This window comes from Patagioenas fasciata, chromosome 23, assembly GCF_037038585.1.
Source record: "Patagioenas fasciata isolate bPatFas1 chromosome 23, bPatFas1.hap1, whole genome shotgun sequence".
Lineage (NCBI taxonomy): Eukaryota > Metazoa > Chordata > Aves > Columbiformes > Columbidae > Patagioenas > Patagioenas fasciata.
In genome coordinates, this window is record NC_092542.1 from 2,278,143 (window position 1) to 2,299,707 (window position 21,565).

Here is a 21,565-nt window from a genome sequence, read left to right on the forward strand (position 1 = left end):
ATCTGCACTGAAAAACAAAGCAACCACCATTATTTTAGATCTGTGGTGTGCATGTTCAGAATTTATTCCCAGCCAAGCCAATTAAAATGTCAACGACTTCTGCTGAATGGATTCTTGGTCTGCTGTAAAAATGTAATCTGGAGACTACTGTTCACACAGCCTGGTTTCTTTTGGGTGTTTAATGCTTTGCACCCTGCCCTTTCAGTGCTGTGATGGGCTATGGTGTGGAAACCCTCAGCTCTGGAGCAGCACCCAGCACATCCCAAAGCCAAACTCACCATCCTCTTGCTCTAATATCTTCCGCACTGGCAAAACTCCACCAGCTGCTTCTACTTTGGCTTAAAGAAGCAAACAAACAATGGGATTTTGGCGAGGAATCCATCAGGCTGGTGCGCGTACTTCACCACGGAGCAGGTTCAGGATTCGTCCTGCAGATGTGCAAGAATCAGTGCAATTCCGGAGATGATGCCGAGTACCACAAGGTGTCACTAATTCACCACTTACCATTAGCCCAGGAATGAGTCGCCTCTTCAGGACACAAGTTTTGACAAGGAGCAGTTTTTAAGGAAGGGTGGACCAGAACATGACATGTAAGATCTCTATTTTACTCAATGGTGATGATAGATATCCAAATTCTTTCTGAACTACAGCTCAAAAACTTTTTGTGCCATCAGAAGGACGCTAAACTTGGTCAAATCCCCACCAAGAACCCCTCGAAACAATATTGGAAGCTTTCAGTGTAGCTGAGCAGAGTTAGTGCTGACTGAAAACAATAAGAACAACCTTGTAGAAACGTGGAAGCCTGAGCTTTCAGAAAAAGCTGCTACAAAAGTTTAGCACGTCCAGCAAAAATTATGATGCAAATCAACACAAATAAGCATAGAAGGAAAGTGCTGTATTGCATGGCTTCCTTTGAAGTAGCCTCTGCTAGGGAAATTTGATTTATCCTCTAAAGCCTGTTAGCAGGATATATTAAAACTGCACCGTTTGCACTAATGGATGAAAACCGGCGAAGTTGCCTTGATGCTCTTTGAGAGGAAAAAGCTCCGATCGTTGATCTCTGCCAATTACAAGTCAGTTTGACATCCCCAGAAGTTTACCAAGGAGATACATTAAATGCAGATACTTTGGGGAGGAACGTTAGGGAAATGGAAAAAATCTCTTTCAACTTCACACATGAAGTTTTTGGCCAGCAGTCGGGTGCAGGGGCAACATTCCTTTAGTGCTTTGGTTGCTCCTGTACAACCGGTTCCTATCGCATCCTCCCCTTCGCCTTCAGTGCTCTCACCGCACTCCTTAGGAACACTGCACAGCAGCTCCATCAGGCTGGAGTGCATTAAGCTCTGATTAGCGACTGCCTTCTCCTTCCCCTGCAGACAAAGGATCCTCACCTAAGTGGCTCCCACTCTTGGGCCGCCTGGGGTTTTTCAGCAAGCGCTGCCCAGGGGGTGTTTAGAGCACGAAGCCTTCGACAAGGCTCTGTTTGAGCACGTAGCATAATGCCAGCTTTGTCCGACAGAACAGGCTTTTCTTTCTTCCTGCGCATAAATGTGACCGCGGGACTGCACCTCCCAGGAAAAGCAGAGCTCTCCAACACCGAGAAGCAGGAAAAAAGCCCCTGTTACGTGTTTGCAGAACAATGGGGGAAGGGTGGAGCGACAGCCATGGGAACATCAAATAAAAGGCAACCCCTGCTCTACAATCCGCTCCACCTCCTGCTGCACAGACCAAAGATGCACCAGCTCGGGGAGGAACGGCTGTGTAAGAGGTGGAAGGAAGGGTCCCAAGCCCTCTTACCGCCCACCCAACGCCAAAGGAGAGCAGGACGGAGCCCTGGGGTCTGAGCACATAATCCATCTTCTGCTGAACAGACGCTGGAAATCACAACAGCTGGGGTCTAAGTTTGCATGGACAAGAAGTCTTTTGCTCTGTAAAAGTGGGAATTAGCTCTCTTTCACAAGCCTAAGGAAAAAACATGCTGCACAAAGCCAATACCCAACACCGCCTTCCATAGAAATGCGGGTTCGGACTATGACACATATTAGAGACAGACCTGGTGATCGGTATCAGCCTGCGGCTTGGGCTTTAAAAGAAAGAGACACCAAACTTCTACGCACAAAAAACCCTAAGTGGTGCAAACTACGATCACCAGAATCGGTTTCTCACGCGCATCACAGCCTCCCTATAGCTTTCATGTTACGTGCACATGAAGAAAGGGCCTTTCCATTTAGTTACACTGAACACCATCAGTACCAGAAGCTTTCCAGAGGACTTGCTCCTTAGATGGGCACAAACAGGTGACCGCACACCCCGGTGTCTGCCCACCCGCACATCAGGCAAATTGTTCTCAAAGCCCGAGAACCGCAGATTGGGCTGGATTGTGATGCTGCTGCGACAGGACGGGTCCTGTTTCCACACTGGTCACAACCAGCTTCTTGTTTACTTGTGTAAGGTAGAGGTTATAAAGCAAGCACTTATCTCTCCAAGCCATCGCTGTTAAAGAAAATTCATTCAAGAAGTGACGCAGTTGCAAAGTGTTTAAAAGGTAAACAAGAGCAAGTATCTCCAGCCATCTCTTCCCCGGGATTTAGCTGTAAAACGTGTTTTCTGGCTGATTTAGCTCTTTAAACAAGAGGAGCATTCTTAGAAACAAGTCATGAGTGAGAGCACTTGTGAGCGGGCCCGGCATTGGCTTTGAGCTATATTTAGTTAGATACTACGACAGAAGGGGCAGAAACTGCCCTTCCAGCACATTTCCAGCTCAGTATTTTCCAATTTGCTCCTCCACGAGGACTCTCGGAACTAAGTTTTGTTTTGAAGAGGCAAAATTCTCATCCACCTCCTCGTCTTTAGAAGGTGCATTTTTAGCAAAGCACAGATAGCCCACGGAAAGCGTGTGAGGCATAAAGGGGATCCTGGGGCTGCTATGAATCATGATTTTAATAGACAAAACTTAAAGCAGTTTGGCAATTGCTCCAAATAAGTTTTGAAGGAAATGAAAGCCTCCAGTACCAAGCTTTTGAATAGAATCTAATGTTGGGGACACACAGTTCAAGTGACAGCCACTACCAGATACCTAACTGGATAGAATGCTATTAAAACAAAAGAATAGGCAGGGAGCTTGCTCTTAACTGCAATAATTAGCTCGAAAAGTCAGTGATTTACTCGTGAAATTCCTTAGGGGAGAGTGAGAGCTTTCCAGAGGTCACGGCCCTGGACTTTGTGTCACCCAGCAATAAAGAGCCGTGAGGTGCGCTGTAAAACGGTCCGCCAGGAGTATACACCTTGTCTTCAAACAATATTTACTGGGACGGTGGTAAAAGCAAGAATGATCAGCCAGATAGCGCCTGAGGCAGCAGGAACCGCATCGTGCAGGACAGGGGATGTGTGGTGGTGAACGGCCGGTTAAACTGTTCCTTGGTTTAGCGGTAAAGCTGAAAACCCAGCGTCAGGCTCTGCTCACCTGGGCTTTGGGTCGTGTTTGCAGCAGCTGCTCACAAACCAAGAGTGCTGAATTTCACCACCAGTGTTTCAGACCACGCGGCTCAGCATCCCAAGTTCCTTCGGCTCAGCTCCCGTTATTATGGGTTGTTTTGGTAACTGGAGTTAAGAACAAGACGCATGTGTAAGAAATAAGGACACCAAGAGCACCCCATTCTCAGGGAGGGAAGGGAAAGAAGAGTAAGAACACACTTTAAAAACGAATCAGAGGTCAGATATGGGGAGATATCCAAATCCCCAGAGCCAAGACCATCATCATCACTTCAATCGATAAATTAGCCTGATTATCTCAACTTCTGGTACATTTGGCACTGTTGATCACCTTCCTCTTTTAGAATTTTCTTGCTACTCCTGCTCTCTTCCTTGAATTCAATTCAAGTAAATTAAATTCTGTGTGTGCAAAGGAAACACGTGAACGACCTTCCAGAGTCATTACAAAAAGGCTCAAATATGTTTATTTTGGCACAATTTAAAAATATACAAATACATTAAATATCAGGGTTCATTAAAGCCAAATTTTAAAATATATATATAGTTATGTTTTATTATTTTGAGGGGAGATGGAAACAAACCCACCACATTCTATATTCAATTTGACAGTGCAAACGAACGAGAAACTGTTTAGACCAGGAATCCGCCGTGTCCAACAGCAATAACAGAAGCTTAACGGTTCCTGAAACACACAAAAAGAGTAAAAACATCCGCATTTCAAAGAGTTGGCTGGGAGGGGAAGAGAGATGTTAGCATGGAGAAAAACTCCACCGCACAGACATTGGAGCATTAGATGCTCAACTTGAAACTCAGTCACAATCCACACTTTGGGGTAAGAAAGGGTTCAGACAGCCCAATGACATAGGTGATCCGTCAATAATTTATGTGTAGGAAGGATATATTAGCAACTAAGCATACAAGAAAGCACGATCATTGCCGGCTTGGCAAGCAGAACTCCCTGCTTCCAAAAGGTGCAGTTTCTTGGCATTATTTGCATAGTTACTCCTTTTCCTTAGCGGTTAGGAAAATATTCAGCAACTAAGTAGAGGAAAAACCTATGACCTGCAGACATGATTTCTACCTGCGGGAAGTCGCAGCAGCACGGAGATGAAAAGACACAGAAACAACAGAAACTCAACTGCCACCTCCTGAACCGGGAACACACGAACTACAAAGCACATTTCATCTTGAAAGCTGAAGGGTCTCAAAACGCCATCGTGTGCTGTCTTCAGTTTGGCCCAGTAGAACAAACAAATCTATTTATCATTGGAATAGAGCTTAAGTTTCTTCATACAGCAATTTATATCGGCACAGGGGTCTCCTCATGGTTTGTTCTTTCTCCCCACTCTCGCCCTGGCTGGTTTGGATGCTACAAGAGTTCTCATAAAAGTAAATACAACCACACCGAAAATGCCATAAAAGCAGGTCTGATCAATAAGACAAATATATCTCCTCCCATGCCAGTTCTCATCTTTCAGCTTTGAATAAGCTTTTAACCACAGGGAAAAAGGAATCTGGATCACAAGGCTTGGACTCTCCATATGGGTGTCACGTCAGCTCAAGACAGATTTGTTCACATTTTCCCAAAAAAAGAGAACCGACTGTTCCAGTTTCTGTTCGTGCCAGGGGCTGCTGCTCAAGAGCTTCCAAGTACTTTATTTTAGGAGCACAGACCCGTAAAGCAATTGCCAGCTGAACCAAACCAGGCGATAGCAACGCAGGTAGGTGGGAACGCATGAGCTGCATAGTTATGATTTCACATATGGTGACAGTGACACTTCCACCGATTTAGCAGCCGCAGGTTTCACTCGTTTCCCAGTCGCCCACTCCTGTGCCTGAACCACTGTGCCCATTACGCTGATACCTGCATTCAGAGTCAACCGCACCGGGGGAAAAAACTTGGTATAACCCAGTGAAAACCAATTATTTAACAGCTATGGCACAAGGTGGGCAAGAACAAGCATCTGAGGGTGGGGATGGCACTTTCAGCAAGGAAATACTGGTTGGGCTCTGTCATAAGGTGCTGACCTGCGGATGGCAGGCGTGTTAACCAAGGGCTTGACCAAAGAAACCCCTTATTGCATTGGCAGAAATGTTGGTTTCCCTTCAACCGCCGTGTCAAGGGAAGGATGCTCGGAGACAGCCTTTGCAGGACAGACATTGCAGTCTATCTTTATCCACAGACTGCTTTGAAACCAATTGGAAAAGCTTCCCAACAAATTCCCACACTTGGAATCGGACCCATAGCGACCGCAGCCTTCAAAAGCACCAAGAACCACAGCACGTGGAGAGCGGGTCTGGATTCACAGTTAAAAACCAGGGTCAGCTACGTCACAGGCTGAAGAGGATGCTCCAGGAGGCATCTTTTTTTGCTTCAAGAGGAGATGGCGTGTTAAGTATCGTTATATTGTCCTACGATATTAAAGCACTTAGTGTTGGCATTGACAGGTGGGTCCTTTGACAAGTCCACGTCCTTGAGTAACCCCAGGATTTGGTGTTGGGTTCAGCACTGAGACGTTCAGCCCTGGGGACACACGACACATCACTATACGGGAAGAAGAGCTCGCCAAAAACTGGCAGCCTACCAAAGAACGGCAGATTCTTTCGAGACTTTGAAACGCAGCATCTGTAGGAGACAAATGAGACCGCAGAGCTGCAATAGCGCGCTTCAAGAATCACCAAAGCAGTTCATCCAACTGGACGGAGCCTGCGCATCTCTGCATTAGTTCATTTTTCCATTAACATTTGGCACAAATGCTTTGACACGGTAATTCGGTTTGCGGTTAGGTCGGCTGCTTGCGATGGTTTCCTGGCACTTCAGTGAATTCAGAAAGAGTTTGTTGGACTCTGCACACTTCTAAAGTCCCCAGGTAAGAGCGAAGGTTAAACGTTGCTGACCCTGGTTTCGGAAGGAGGGATCATAGCAGCAGATGCAGACGTGACGAGCGACCGTTCCCGTCTGACGTATCGCGGCTTCCGAACTGCAACGGTGGGCACAGAAACATCATTAGCGCCTGCTCTAGAGCCATGTCTGTATCGTTCACTCATAACACCACATGCCAGCCAATAGTTCCTGAGTGACCCAAGTCATTCCAGAGCTTAAAGAGAAAAAAACCTAAAGAAAACACACCAAAAAAACCCCAAAACAAACCACGAAAACCCTACATAGAGCTGGTGTAGCAAAAATCCACACAGAAGCTTTTTAAACAAGCTTCTAACAGCCTAATAAATAAACCACTCTTTACCAAATGTCATTTCCATTATTTGCAAGTGTTTACAGTACATGGAGCTTTCCAGTTTCAGCCCTAACAAAAAGCCTCACAATTGCACTCTTCTTTAAATAGGCATATAATATAAGGTAAGGGAGACTTTCACATGCAGCACTGGCTGTTGGTTTAACAGCCAGACCACAAAAATGTTTAAAAATTAAAGACTGCATTGATAAAAATGACATTTTAATCATACCATCTTGATGAAAAAGGCCTCTGCGTAAGTGAGAAGTGAGGCCGGAAATCTTGCTGAGCTCAGAAGGCCATTATTTCTTAAATTCTTAGATTTGGTTTGTCTCACCTTTAAGTCGGTCATTGTTTTGAAAGCACATGGAACAAGCATAAAGACAAGAGATTTGACTGTATTGCCCTGGCCAAATACATTCCTGCCTGAGTTTCACATGTATTAAAAACTCACCTTGCCAAAACCAGCCAACCTAAACCACCCCACACAAGAGCAAAACGGCGTATTCCAAATGATCCGTGTTCAAGCTTGAAATGAGCAAGCCTGAAAATGAGCCAACTCGGCACTGTCAGGAAGATTCCGATCCTGAAAATAGGTCGCAGACTGAATAATTTATTTTTGAGCGCTTATGAAAAATACTGCATCTACTTGTAAGGGCTCTCTATGAGGATAGAGAAGCTGAAGATCTATTTTAGGAGCTGTCAAAGATCTATTTTAACATACAGTACTCCATCAATGCTGGAGGGCTAATTTATTAAAGCCATCAATCCTATCAAAAAGGTCTACCAGACAGATCTCATTGGATTTCCGTCCCCTCAACAGATCCCACACCGAGTTTTCCAGTTGTTTCAACTTGCTGTGTGTTCTCATTACCCACTTTGAGATCGTTCGCTTGCTTTTCAACAACGAGATGCACAAAAGGGAAGGCAACAGGTGAAATATTTGCAGCAGCACGACCAAGAGAACAGTTCCTCACCTGAAGAAGCTGGGGGAGGTATCATGGATGCCTGTGTAACACAAGAACCATCATGTCAAACAAACCACCGTTTGTCTTCACACACTCTCATTACAACGTTTTAGGGTTCCAATCATATTTACTGTGTTCAATAGAATCCATACGATCAGTATTTAGCTTTCATCTTTTTTTCCAGTTTGGACAAAGAACCCCAAAACACCTTTTCTCTTTACTGCAGTCTCTCATACATCAGATTAAGTAGCTCCCTAATGAACTCTTAAAACCAAATTATCGTGTACTTGATGTTTTAGGCTTGCTTGTTCCTATTGGAAGGATGGAATTTACTTACTGTTTCACTAGGCTGGAGAACAGATGCTAAAAGAGAGAGAGAAAGAGAAAGAGACACTAACCATCAGTAATGTAGGCAGCTCAAACTGCTAATTTTCTAAAAATATGTGTGCAACAGAATAGTTCTATTGTTGAAATAATAGTTTTGTCACAGAGCCTACCAAACCAGATCAGAAGAGACAGCAGTAGCTACAGTAACCCAGAACACCGACACAAAGACATTTTGAAAGATTGAAATTAAGAAACGGAGTAACGACCACAATTTTAGAGATTAAATAGACAATTGGAGGTATTTTACCTTTGTTTCTTCTGTAGAAAATATTCGGAAGTTTATTGGCACGTTTGAGGTAGAAGAAAAAAGCAACAGACAGAATCAGGAATAAACTGATGAAAAATGTCCCTAAGATGAGAGAGGCTGCCACTCCCGGGCCCCCTGTGCAAAAACAGCAAAACAAAGAGAGGGAGAAGACTATTAATCATTACATATTTCTTCTAATATAGGGGTTAAATAAAAGATAAAGACCAACTGCCTGATATTCATAGGACCAAAAAAAAGGGGTTTTTTGTTTGTGTTTTTAAAAAACACAGACAGACCTGCTGAAACAATTGCAAAGATCCTTCAATAATCATTTCATCGCATGAACAACCTCCCCAACCCCACCTGCCAGATGGCAGGAAAGCCACCATCTCCTCTTCTCCAAAAAGAGTCATAATTGTTTAATCCATTGTCATGGCTCTTTTATATAACTTCCAAAACCCAGCACTCAACAGTAATATTGTTCTTTTATTCCTTAAACGAGGTTTCCTAAAGACAGAACTTGTCAAGAGACGACACACCAATGGTAGAGGACACACAGGATTATGATCCCAAAGAGTAAATATTTTAAGAAACAAAAGGTTTTCTGTGATCTTGTTACAAACAGAAGGCTGTGCTGCCATCCAGAGACCGGGACAGGCTGGAGAGTTGGGCAGGGAAAAATTTAATGAAATATAACAAGGGCAAGTGTAGAGTCTTGAATCTGGGCAGGAACAACCCCAGGTTCCAGTCTAAATTGGGGAATGAGCTATTAGAGAGCAGTGTAGGGGAAAGGGACCTGGGGACAGCAGGGTGAGCATGAGCCAGCACTGGGCCCTTGTGGCCAGGAAGCCAATGGTACCTGGGGTGGGTTAGAAGGGGGTGGTCAGTAGGTCAGAGAGGTTCTCCTGCCCCTCTGCTCTGCCCTGGGGAGACCACACCTGGAATCTTGTGTCCAGTTGTGGCCCCTCAGTTCCAGAAGGACAGGGAACCTGTTTCAAATGTCGCAAAGGGGCTGGTAGGCAGCGAATAATCAACAAAGACTGAACTCAATGGTTATTCGCATTTACTCACCTACGTTCTGCATGAAAGGAGTTACGGTGCTGATGTTCATTTGGAAATTCATCCCTCTGATCCCAGCTGTAATCAAAAAGAATTTTTAAGCTAAAATCTGACAAGAACTACAGATTTGTTGAACATCTCAGTAAAAGGCCATTATACTTCTCAGTAACTATTTGAAATTGTGTAAGAATCCTGATTTCTCACATAATAATTCTTTATATCACTTTTGAGAATTCAAAAAAAAAGGAAGCCAACACGCATCATAATTTGTCGAAAAAGAAAAGATTTTACTAGTGCATTTGCCAGAAACGTAGATCAAGTTTCTTATCTCTTGCATTAAAAACATGAACAAGAAATTGAATGGTTCTCACCTCTCAAACAAAGCACATGTGCAAAATTCATCCAGCCTTCTTAATACAGATTTTTCAAAGAACTCAAGCACAGTCTGAGCCATTTTGTGCTTTGGAGAAGTCCCCAGCAAATGCCCACAGCAAACCCCTTTTTCTTACAATAGATTAAAACAGCCACAAAATTCAGTATTCACTGTATGTTTCATACAGGTCCTGCCCTGTAAGTTTAATCATTTTGTTGCTTAGGACTTTTCATTTTAAGAACTTACATTGGACAGATTTTTTTTAACGTTGCATTTGGCTTTGCAGATTAGGTACTCAAATATAGATGAGATTTTGATGCGTTTTCCCCTCCTATACTGTGTAATGGTTCCACTGCACTCCGCACAGTTTCTGCAAACTAAACTTCATAGTTTCCACAGGTTATGTTGCCTGTTCAAAAGCTTCAAGTTGTATTGGGACTTTGGCAAATGTTGAAGTTTTAGAAGGGAGGGAGGGCAAAAAAATCTGCAACATTTGGTGCCTTCTTGAGGAGTCTTTGCGGGGCCATGCGTGCAAGAAGAGACGGTGGTACCAAAAACACCCATGAAAATAAAGGGATGGTAAATGACTCACTGCTTCTGCATTCGGTCAGGTTGTAAACAGAGGAAACAGGAAGGGTTTCATTTTTGCATTTAATGCAGCTGCTACTGCCGTCCTCATTCCATCGCCTGTAACAACCTGCAGAATTACAACAACAGAGGTTTGAAAACAGCAAAAGCGACACTGGAGATATTTCCTACTCCTCAGAAAGAGGCAACAGAAATCCCCTCCGTTTGGTTACAAGCATCTCCTGCTTCCTATTATATTACATGAGTAATAAGGTTTCATTTCAAGGTGTTTATTGCAGGAAAGATATAATCTTTCAAGTGCCGAAAAGGAGAAAGACTTACAAGCAAACAACTCCCAGAGGGCAATTTCAACAGAGCTCCATTCACTGCTTCACATGTTTTAGCTGTGAGAAAAATGGGAAGCGTCTGACAACCTGGAACTACCCTCAGCAACTCTAAAAAAGCAGCAGAACCTGTGTTCCTGCTCCATGGGGGGATTGCACTGGATGAGCTTTCCAGGTCCCTTCCAACCCCTGACATTCTGGCATTCTGTGATGAAGATGAGGATGTTCCTATTAGATCACATTACAGTCTACATTTAAAGGAAAAATAAACTTACTGTGCTGGCTAAAAACCAGTTCTGCAGAGCCCTGAACCAAACTGGTATCAATTATCCCATAAAACAAACCATGAGTAAGGTGCTGATTGGAAAAACAGCTCTGCTGCTGGGTTTTCCTTAGAGAGAAGCAGCACATTCGATGCCCACAGTGATAAATTACACCTGACATTTAATCCAAACACAAACAGAGCCAATGTAAGAGCAAAGGCTTCCTACAGGAACAGGCAGGAAGCATCAAAGCCCTTATCTGCCAAAGACATTGGTCGATTATCAGTTATAATAATGTTTAAGAGAACACAATCCCATAAATTGCAGAGGATCGTTTACACCGTATCAGAGGTCATTTAGGAGCAGAAATGAATGCATTAAATGAAGCAATAGTTAGAGAGGCTAACGAAGTAGTGAAAATAGAGCGAAAATACGCTTAAAATGCTTTAACAGTCGTCATGAGGAAATGAATGAAGCCAGAAGTGGACCCCAAGTTTTCAGTCACTAAATCTCTTGTTACTGTGGGCTCTGGTTTTATTCTCTAATTTTAAATAAAATGGTACTAAAAAGACCCTTTTGCTACTGCTGGAGAGTGCCCAAAGAACTTTTTAAGTCCATTTAGAAGAAAACAACGCTACACATATGGCATATGGAAGAATGAGACATTCTGTGCTAACCAGACAACACTGAAGTTCTTAATGCGCCCTTAGATACACATCACGGCATTTTTGCTTTTTATGCTTATTATATGGGCTTTTAAGCAATTACAATAGCTTTTACATAATCCATCTGCACACTACATTAAAAAAGTTAAGATAACCTTATTAATGGTTGTATATTCTCCTCACCATGCAAGAACAACATTCGTGAGTCATAAGCAGCATCACCTTGTGTATAAAGGGAGAAAGACTTCAGTACGCACACGTTTCACCCCCCAATTAATCACACACTGTATTTTAGTATTAACTGTCAAAAACTACCTGGAATTTTATAAAATAATGACACACTATACATACCTGGACTGCACTGGTTGGTGACTGGACAGGAACTGTTGGAATCCAACATATCCACACAGCATTCTGTTTCTGAAACCTAAGAAAAGAAATTACATCACATTTCTGAAGTTTAGCAAAAGGCTTCACCAAAACTCAACCTTCAGAGAACGTAGAGGAATAAGCAGTAACTGGCATTAAAACTTGCTGCAACGCTTTCTTTTTGCATTAAGCAGCTTCACAAAGAGAGAACGAGCCGCCCGTATTGCAAGTGACAACAACATCTACACGTGGCAGAGGAATCCAGCACAACTACAAAGCTTCTTCCTTCAGCATTTAATATAAAAGAGTAAATTTGTATATCCTGGAGGCGCATCATTTATTTTTATTCTTTGCTTGTTTATATAAAAGCCAGTTTCAAAACTATTTAAAAGTGAGAGAAATGAGATCAGGAGAAATGGTCACATCTGAAAATAGTGGGCTGAGTTCACAACGTTAGCGCATCATGTAGATGCAGGCTACAGTAAAGAAGCAGAAGATCTAGACATAACATGCTTAAGGCCAGTTTCTTCAATTAAAAGTTTTGTTGGTGAAACACTCCTGCAAGCAGAATTTTACTCTCTGACCTTTTTCTGTGACTTGAAGCAGCATTTGCTCCAGAGTTTCCCTGTCATTTGAAAAATGCACTTTTGGGTACCCGTGTTTTGGATTGTTCGTAGTTAAACTGCCAAGCAGTTTGAAAAGTGGGTGGTTTTTTATCATCAGAGTGCTTTTTCCACATGGCGTGAGGTGCTATCAGTTGCATCCCTGCTAGCCTGCAAGCACAAGACTAGGAAGAATTCGATGCTTTAATAGGCAATCAGCCGTCACAGCAAATCGACCCGCTGTAAAAGTTTCAGTTAATGACTGCTAGCAGTATAGGTCATTTCTATCGAATCAGAAAGCCTGCGACGTGAGAGGAAAATAATCTGATCCTTCTCTTTTTATAGCATGACAAAAAAAGTGAAGTACCTACCAAAGTTTCAGTAGATTTGCTGGCAACTTCTGCCACCAGTCTGGTTAAGAGAAGGACACACAGCACCTCCATAGCCAGGAAAGATGCGGGGCTAACAACGGGGAAATAAATTAGATTGTCTTATTAACAACACAGAAGTTACGCTTTCCCTTTGTTAAGGAACTTTTTGCCAACACATTCCTTTTATTTGGATGCAAAGGCCTTTAAATTAAATACGCCGGGCGGGGGGAGGAAGGAGTGACTTACCTTGGTTCAAGATACAAATTTGAGACATTCAGAATTTCCCCTCCAGCCGCAGGTTTCTGGCAGCCGGTGGTTGCTAAGAAACAAAGAGCCTTATCAGTCTGCTCCAAAGTGGGCCATGCAGAGACTGTTCCACACCCAGGATCTGCAAAAGAGAGAATAAACCAAAATCGATGCGATTGCACCGGAGCCGTTCCCGCCTGGCACCGGGGCTGATAAGCCGCCCACAGTCACAGCGCTGAGCTCTGATGAATTTGTGTCAGGACAGGGAGCATAGGGCGCTTTGAAAAGGCAAGAGTGCAATTAATTTCTCCCCTGACAGCACGGTCATGAAGCATTAATGAAGCCTGTGGGTTAATAAGCAGTATTTCTGGGTTGCCTGAGAACAGACCTTCCCAATGAGGAACAAATTGTGGCCGCTTTGCTACGAGATTTGCTTTTTACGCCCTCCACTTTTGCCGTATAACTCCACACATAACCTAAAGAAAGTCCACATTTCTCAAATTAAATTGCTTGGATAAACTAAAATGTGCTATGTCATGATTGATCTTTGTTTTTCAGACACTCCCTATGTCAATATTATTCTATCTGCCTATTCCGTACTGAATATAATGTCGGAAGCCATATCCAGTTTTTGAACTACTGCACCTGCAGCCGGGTAGCTTCAGGAAAACAGGCTGTCATATTATAAATAAAACATGGGGACAGACATGGCCCTCTAACCAAAGCTTAATAAGTGAAAAGTGTCTGAAAGAAAGCCTTGAACTCTAAGGGAAAATCCCTTCAGTGACTCATTTCACAAACTGAAATTCGTTACTATTTTTGTTAATTAAAAACCCAGTGAATGCACTTTAAATGACTGCAAAATATCCAGCGCGACTCTTGGCAAGTTGTTTCTCTGAAGAACAAAATCATTGAGCAGCTCCTGATGAATTTCCATTCACTTTTTAAAACCACTTACCTGAGCCTGTTGCCTCAAGTTCAAAAGATGGTGAATTCAGCTTGCTATGCAAACTGATTATTATCCCCTGCTCTCAGCCGAGAGCTCCGAGATCAAGGACTGAACATCCTGAAAACCAAACCCCAGTGTCGCTGCTACAACTGATTTGTACAGTTAGCGAGGATCTGGGCAGAGCATGAAAAGCTTGTGCTGTTATGATACCTTCCAATTTGAGCCTAATGATGGATGTCAAGTCCATCAGCGTGAAGTTGCAGCATCCGTGGTGTCATCAGTTCACATTTACACACACGCAACTAAAGTGACACCGACGCTGAAGGGAAAAGCGGCCGATGTGTGCGACGCCAGCAGAGACTGAACCGCGTGCGATCCGTTCTTCCCAAGGCAGCCCAGCAGGTCTAACCTTAAAACAACCCCCAGGACACGCGTATTTTAAATGAATACACACAGAGTTTGCCTTCTTACCCATCAGTTTTCTACAATCTATCTTTAGAAATGAGATATTGCTTCTTGGCTGAGAAAGGGAGAAGAGTACAGAGTCAGTAAAGACGTTTGCTGATAAATTCTTCATCATTTTGGATGCTACGCGCTGATTTTTGTCAATACCCAATTATTACAATATCTGCGAGTACTAAGAAAAGGCAGATGAAAAAGACACTTGTTTAAACGAGTATATTCTTGTTATCTAGAAAAATACTTATCTTCAGGAACAAATCATGCTAAGCAAGAAAGTATTTGTGAAACCAGCCATTTCTAAGTGCCCGATTCTCCCCTGCGTGAATGCAAACGGCATAAGCTCAATATTGGCCGTATTTCCATTCCTGAAATAAATGAGGTTACTAATCAACAATACTGGTGCATTTATGGGCAGACATTCGTTCCCAGCCACTGGTGATTCTAACAAACGAGAACATCTGCCCTGCAGCTGTTCCAGCAGAACTAGGACACGAGATCTATTTGCCCTCAAATCATCAGCCAATATTTTTTATTTCTGTGAGACAGACACAATATCTAAGCTTTATTTTTTTACATATATGTTTGTGTATCTATATATCTGATGCTGTTTGGTTGTTTTAACTGCAGGAAAATGAAAACAGAGGTGAACAAGCTGCTTTAAAGCTGCCAAACATATTACACATGTGTTATATTTACTCAGTTTACATTTTACTCCAGGTCCCATAACCACTTCTTTACATTCTCTATCAGCCAGTAACAATTAGAAGCCTATTACTATAATATATAAATAACATGTCTGAATGAGGCATACATTCAAGCCATGAAAGTAATGCTAAACACCTACTTTTTTTTGAGGGTAACGCCCTTGAAAGATATCAGAGAGACTTAAGCATCCATATTCTTTATATGTACTAATATGAAAAACATCTATAGTGTTTCCAAAGCCTGGTTGTCACACACCTCAGCAAGGTCGGAAAGAGCTTGCGATGAGTAACTCAAAGGATAAATCAAGTGTGGAACTTGTGAACAAGGCAGTGAATTCAAGCAGGGATTTGTACTGTTAATTGCTCTCCTCGTACAAAACCGCGGAAGTAACGCAGCTCATTTCACTGCTTCCCAGCCGCAAGTCAATCCCAACCATTCTGTTGCCAACCTGAACAATATTTTACAGCATCATTTTAATTTTAGAAAGGAAAAAAGCCCCGGGGCCTCCAAGACATTCAGTATAAATTAATATTAACCATGCTTCTGAATAAGGTAGCTGAAGTTTTAGCTTTTAAATTAAGTACATTAATTTGATCGGCATCAGACACCCACAGCAAAACAATTTACAAGCCCGTGGAATATGCTTCACGTTTGGCAGAGTTTTCTCTCTTTGGATCACGGAAAAAAAGATAATGCCATGCACAAACCAGAGCCCAAATCAGGAAGTATTTACGCTCAAGATGCCAACACAGTTTTGAGAACAGAGACATTTTAATTAAAGCAAGTATTTCACACCAGAGTTTCACATTTGAAACAATTCCCAAATCACTGTCAACTTGCATCTCAAGTGGCACAATACACATAAGCTGAACATGGCAGGATTCACTACGTGAATTCTTCCTCTGGTTGCTTTTAAAGAAAGCACAGAAACAACTCAGGAACACTAAGACGACCTTTTCCTCCCACTCCTGGAAGCGAGTGTGCTTTAATTCATCTTTACGTCTGCATTTTCCATACGTATAGCTGTGTATCTATTATTTCCCTTGCATTATCAGTATCTTTCTTGCTTCAAGTGTTGCTGGAGCGCTGTTTGAGCAAGGTAATTTGTTCAGGTACACGGAAAAAGACGACGGCAAAAAGAAACACTGCCCAAATTTCAGGTAGTTTCATAATTCACTCAGCAGATGAGAGTTTGAAACTATATCACACTCATTCTGCTGCCAAAGGCTTCTTAATTCTGACGTGACCTTGAATTAGTCACGATAAAACGGAAAGGTCAAAATACAGCCTGACAAACAACAGAATTGCCAAGGCCTAAACTCTCACTCACCAGCTCCTTCAGAGGCACGAACGAGAATGTGGCATCTTAACGCTTGTGGTGCTTGGTTTACTGCTGATTTCTCATCGATGCTGCAACTGTTTCACAACAAACCTGCACAGTAGGAAGAACAGATATGGATTGTGCTTAGAACCATCTTTTAGAAATCAAAGTTGAAGGAGGACTTGTTTTTCCAGCTTTCCGTGAAAGGAGCTGCTATCTCTACCCTGACATCAAGATGATTGTGTAACGTGCCAGCAACCAACAATTAAAACCCCACACCTCCTGCTCGAGACAATGAGGATACCTGCTGCAAGGTAAACTTTGCTTCAAAAGCAGTTACATACCTGCAACACGCCTAGAGCAAACACCAGTTAATATCAATATATAGTGTTCAGTCAACAAAAAATTGGCAGTAGCACATTCTGCAGTCATCGCAGCCTTAAAATCTGAGGGCAGAAATGAATATTGGTGTGATTTGGTGGCTATACAGAACAGAGAAAGATGCTTTGGACTCAACAAATGCATGGTCTGATTAGGGTTGTTGTTTTTCCCCTTAAACAGTGGGAAAACAACCCCAAAAAACTGTGTTCTAGATGTGCCCCATCCCTGGAGACATCCCAGGCCAGGCTGGACGGGGCTCTGAGCAACCTGAGCTGGTGAAGATGTCCCTGCTCATAGCAGGGGTGGCACTGGGGGAGCTGGGAAGGTCCCTTCAACCCAAAATACTCTATATTATATATATATATTTGCATGAAGGTTATGCAGAAGAAAAACACCAAATCAAAGCCAAAAAAACCCCAACGAACACCCATAACCCTAATAAGTCTCAGATGGCCAAAACCTGTAGTAAACTGAGTGTGTTTATTAGGAAAACAACAAAAAAATATATCCAAAGTTGTATTCAGAGATAGAGACGATTCGCTTCCAGATGCATTTGGAGAACACTGCGCTTTACCGTCACACGAACCGGAGACTTAAAATGCTGGACAAGAGGGGATGGGGGGACTGTCCCCGGTTCACCCTCCACGCCAACCCCGCCCGGTGGGACCCGCTGTGCCCTCCCCGGTAAACACATTGGTGCCGCCGCTGCCCACCGCTCGGGGCCGGTCCCAACCCCCGTCCGCACCCCGGGACACCCCAGGGCACCGCGGGGCACAGGCCGCTCCGCGAGCCACAGCGCCGGCCGGGCCCGCTGCCGCCCCGGGCTCGCCTCACCTGCCCGCCGGCGCCTCCCCCGCCCCAACAATGGGGCCACGCCCGGGGACTCGCCGCCCTCCGTCCCTCTCGCCGCCCTCCGTCCCTCTCGCCGCCCCGCACCGCTGCTCCGCCGCCGGGTGGAACGAACCAACCAACGGACCGCCACCCTACCTGAGGAAGGAACCTCCGGGCAGCACCGGCGGCAGGTTCCCTTTCGTACCCCCCGCCCTCCGGCGGCGCCCTGCCCGCTGCTTCCCGCGGCTCCCTGGGAGTTGTAGTTCCCGCTCTGCCCGGTGACGCTTAGATTCCCCGAACGGGCCGCTCCCTCGGAACTACAAATCCCGGCGTCCCCCGCGCCGCGTCCTACCTGCGCCCTCCTCCGCGCAGGTAAATCCCCTCCCTCAGCACGGTGCCGGAGCGCTCCGGTGCGCGGTGCCTCCTGGGAAATGGAGTCCGGCACCCTGAGACCACGCGAGGAGCGGGCGGGTCCCGGAACTGCGACTCCCGGCGTGCCCCGCGCGGGAGCCGCCATTTTAGGCGTTGCTTGGCAACGCAGACGCCCCGGGAGCACGAAGGCGCAGGTAGGCGGGAGGCGAAGGCCTCGCCTCGAGTTTTCTGCCAAGAGGGGGGAAATAATTAAATAGTTCATTAAAGAAGTGTCAGGACAGAGGACACAAGGAGGCTACGGCATGTCTGAACTCCTCCCACGCCTTTCCACATGACACAAATCCCTTGAGGTCACCTGCTTGCCATCCAAACAGGGGTAGGAAGGCTTCAGCCTTTCCTCTTTCTTATCGGCTTTAAATGAGAAAAGTCTGCTGGTAGATTTGCATTAACATTAAGGACAAGCTCAAAAGCTTTCTCTTTTTGATAAGAATACACACGTTATTGGTAAAATGTGTAACAGGGCTCATACAATGCATACCAGATGGGAAATGATCCTCCTTTTCATGAGAACATTTGCTCGTCCTGTGTTTTTCCTGGAAGACTCCCTGGCTGGCCCACACCTGGGCAATCAAGCAGGAATTTATTGCTCTTGAACAGAAATAACCTACGTAACAAATAAAAACATCAGTTGCCTTGTCAAGAGAGTCACTGCTAGGACTGACATCATTTATGGTCTGCTAATCCACCCATAGTATTTCTGTTAACTGGGGAAACACCTTGAAGATATTCCCCACACATCCAACAACTGTATTACCAGTGTAATATAAAACTACCTTCCTGCCTGTTCATCCCACAGTGCAAACCTTTTCCTTTAAGATATTTTGTGAGTCTGTGTTTAGATACACCAGGTGGAATTCAAAGTTCTATCCTGAGAAATACAGCTAGAAAGAACTGGAGATGAAAGCACGTAAGAGTGAAAGGCACTTCAAGAATTTGATCAAGTATTAATAAAAATATTGCATTTAAACTGAAATTGTTCCTCTTAAAAAAACCAAACATAAATGAAATAAACCACCCCCCCTCCCCCCAAACATTAAGGTCAGAAGCAGCATTGCTCCTGTTGATAGCAAACCTCCTTTCTGCTCAAAATATGGAGATCAATGCTCTGTAACTATGTTTACTGTGAAAACTACTGCCGCACTCTCACCGATAATGTGCTGCTGTGCTTGTGGTTCTATCAGCAGCAGCGGGAAGCGAGGAGTTATTGTACGGGCACCGCTTATCAGACGGCTCAATGGCTTTGCCTGGGTAATTACACGAATTGTAAGCGTACAAGTAAAGAGCAGAAGCTTGAAATCTCCTGCTTTGCACAGTGCTTTTCAACATTTTATGTTTTGTTTCTTTCCTCTAATGGGGGTGTAGAGTCATGTACGGAGAGTTCCCATACAGGAGAAAATAGCTTTGTTTTTCTTAGCTAAATACTGATAGGTAAATACCTAGGAAATAATCGACACATTCTCAGATACCCACAAACCACAGATTAGGTACCACAGGCAGGGCAAGATTATTCTGCAAGGGGCTGTTATTATTATGGCTTGCCTTTCTTTTTTCCTTTAACCTGTTACTATTCTGCATGTGCATAAGGACTGGCAGCCTCCCCAGTTCTAGAGCTGCCCTACCACTTTGCAGCATGTATATATTTAAATTTGACATTTCTACTCATTTGCATCAGATGTTTTGCCACTGGGCACCAGCTGCAGGTTGACACCAGACTCATGGCACGCAAATTAAAACCAGAGAGGATCCCAGTGCTTTCAATATGTGGGGTACATGGTCATATTTGTACAGAAGCGACTTATCTTTTGCACCAAAGAAAGGAGGCTCAGGCACATCAGAGCAGCACAAGCTCAAAAAGCTGGGAGGAAAATCCACCCTGCTCCCCCAAAAAACTGCTTTATCTGGCCTCCTGCGTTTTCCCATTGTCACAAATCAATGCATTCCTCCTTTATCAGCACCTCCTTCACATCTGTGCTCTGTTTGCAGAAAAATCAGCTCACAATTCAACGCTTCCAGGTTTTCCAGGGTGAGAACAAGCACTAAAGGTTCTTGGAGAGAGCGAGCTCGGCTTTCGGGCTTCGCAAAAGGACCTGGGAGGAAAGTCAAGCAAAGAATAAAGCAAGACGCAACAAAACACTCAGTTCCCTCGCTCTTTTGCAGCATTCGAAAGATGGATTGTTTCTGAAAATAAAATATATATATATATATATATATTACAGCACAGGAAGTAACAAGGAAACAAGATTTGCGCAACAGGATTTCCTGCCAGGAGCTTCTGTCGCGGCCACCGAACCGCGGTAATTTGGTGGCTTTGCAGCCTGCAGGAATATGAGCTTTCTGCCATTTATTAAGCTGTCCCTGGGGGCTCAGCTTTTCCGCTCCTGAGCGAGCAGTTAACGCTCTGTAAATACATTTCTCACATCCAGGAAATTCACAGCATACTTCAAAAGGCACGCACGGAGCTGCCCGAAGAGGAAGGAGTCCGGCGCCTTTTTTTCTTTATTATTGCTTTTATGAAAGTAAGTCATCCCCTTCGTTTTTGAGAACGGCAGCACATGATGCTCAGCCTCAGATCTGTATCTCTGCGTCTCTCCATTAAAGCTCAGGGCAATTTTCTCAGAGCTGAAAGCTTAACAGAATTTGTCTAGAAAAAGCTATTATGTCTTCCCACAAACCCTCACTTTCTCATTCCCAGACTCTCCCACAAATTCAGCTTTAAGCCGTTGTCTTGAATAACAGGAGAAATCCATCACTGGCTTTAAAACTTTATATTTTGATTTAAATTACTTCAGCTTCAGGCTTATAGAAAATAACCCGTTCACTAGGCTGGGCTACCCGATACACACGCTAGAAATGAAATTATCTTTGAAAAAGTCGGTCATGACAACCTTGTGCGATATTTGCTGCGTGACGTAGCTTCCATAAAGCAGAATTCACCCGCAGCCTCCATCCTGCAGTTCATAGCCTGTCAGGTGAGACATTAATGGGCATCAAAATTATAATTACAACTCACTTTCTTCCAGTTAATCTCCCAGGGTTTGATTAGCGCTGTCCTGTCTTTTGCTCATGGAAGAAAAAGGCAAGAAAGGAAGAAGAAACCCTTCCTAGCATTGAGCTTTCCCATTTATACTCCAGTCCTCCCCAATTAACACCTACTCAGTGGGCACAGGTTTAGGAGCTTGTAATCTGGGATGTTTTTAACCCCGTGCTTGCCTTATGTTGAGCAAAGATACAAGGATTTCACTCCTTTCCCTCCTCTTCTCCTTTATTTAACAGTTCTCAAATCTCTCATTCCATACCT

General features: G+C 43.9%; 1 protein-coding gene across 5 annotated transcripts; it reads right to left on the minus strand.

Moving 5' to 3' along the window:
- Positions 1-3,929: 3,929 nt before the first annotated feature.
- Positions 3,930-18,241, minus strand: C23H1orf159 (chromosome 23 C1orf159 homolog). Of its 5 annotated transcripts, none has more exons than XM_071798289.1 (11): positions 18,188-18,241; positions 16,633-16,734; positions 13,187-13,328; positions 12,941-13,031; positions 11,950-12,025; positions 10,352-10,456; positions 9,399-9,464; positions 8,328-8,462; positions 8,031-8,056; positions 7,703-7,733; positions 3,930-6,473 (listed from the first exon to the last, which is right to left on the minus strand). In XM_071798289.1, the coding sequence occupies exons 4-11, from the start codon at positions 13,010-13,012 to the stop codon at positions 6,376-6,378; spliced, it is 609 nt and encodes a 202-aa protein (XP_071654390.1). In that variant the 5' UTR covers positions 13,013-13,031; positions 13,187-13,328; positions 16,633-16,734; positions 18,188-18,241; the 3' UTR covers positions 3,930-6,375. The 5 variants fall into 5 exon arrangements, with proteins under 5 accessions (XP_071654390.1, XP_065711462.1, XP_071654389.1 ...); XM_065855390.2 differs by lacking the exon at positions 18,188-18,241 and adding an exon at positions 17,992-18,077; XM_071798288.1 differs by lacking the exon at positions 18,188-18,241 and adding an exon at positions 17,839-17,916.
- Between the last annotated feature and the right edge of the window lie 3,324 nt (positions 18,242-21,565).

What these genes read in the sequence shown, in the direction of transcription:
- C23H1orf159 (XM_071798289.1), bottom strand. Translation starts at nt 13,012, where the DNA reads ATGGAGGTGCTGTGTGTCCTTCTCTTAACCAGACTGGTGGCAGAAGTT. An exon ending in GCAAATCTACTGAAACTTTG is followed by an intron (nt 12,026 to 12,940) that starts GTAGGTACTTCA and finishes TTCTTTTCTTAG; the next exon opens with GTTTCAGAAACAGAATGCTG. An exon ending in TTTCTACAGAAGAAACAAAG is followed by an intron (nt 8,057 to 8,327) that starts GTAAAATACCTC and finishes TCTCTCTTTTAG; the next exon opens with CATCTGTTCTCCAGCCTAGT.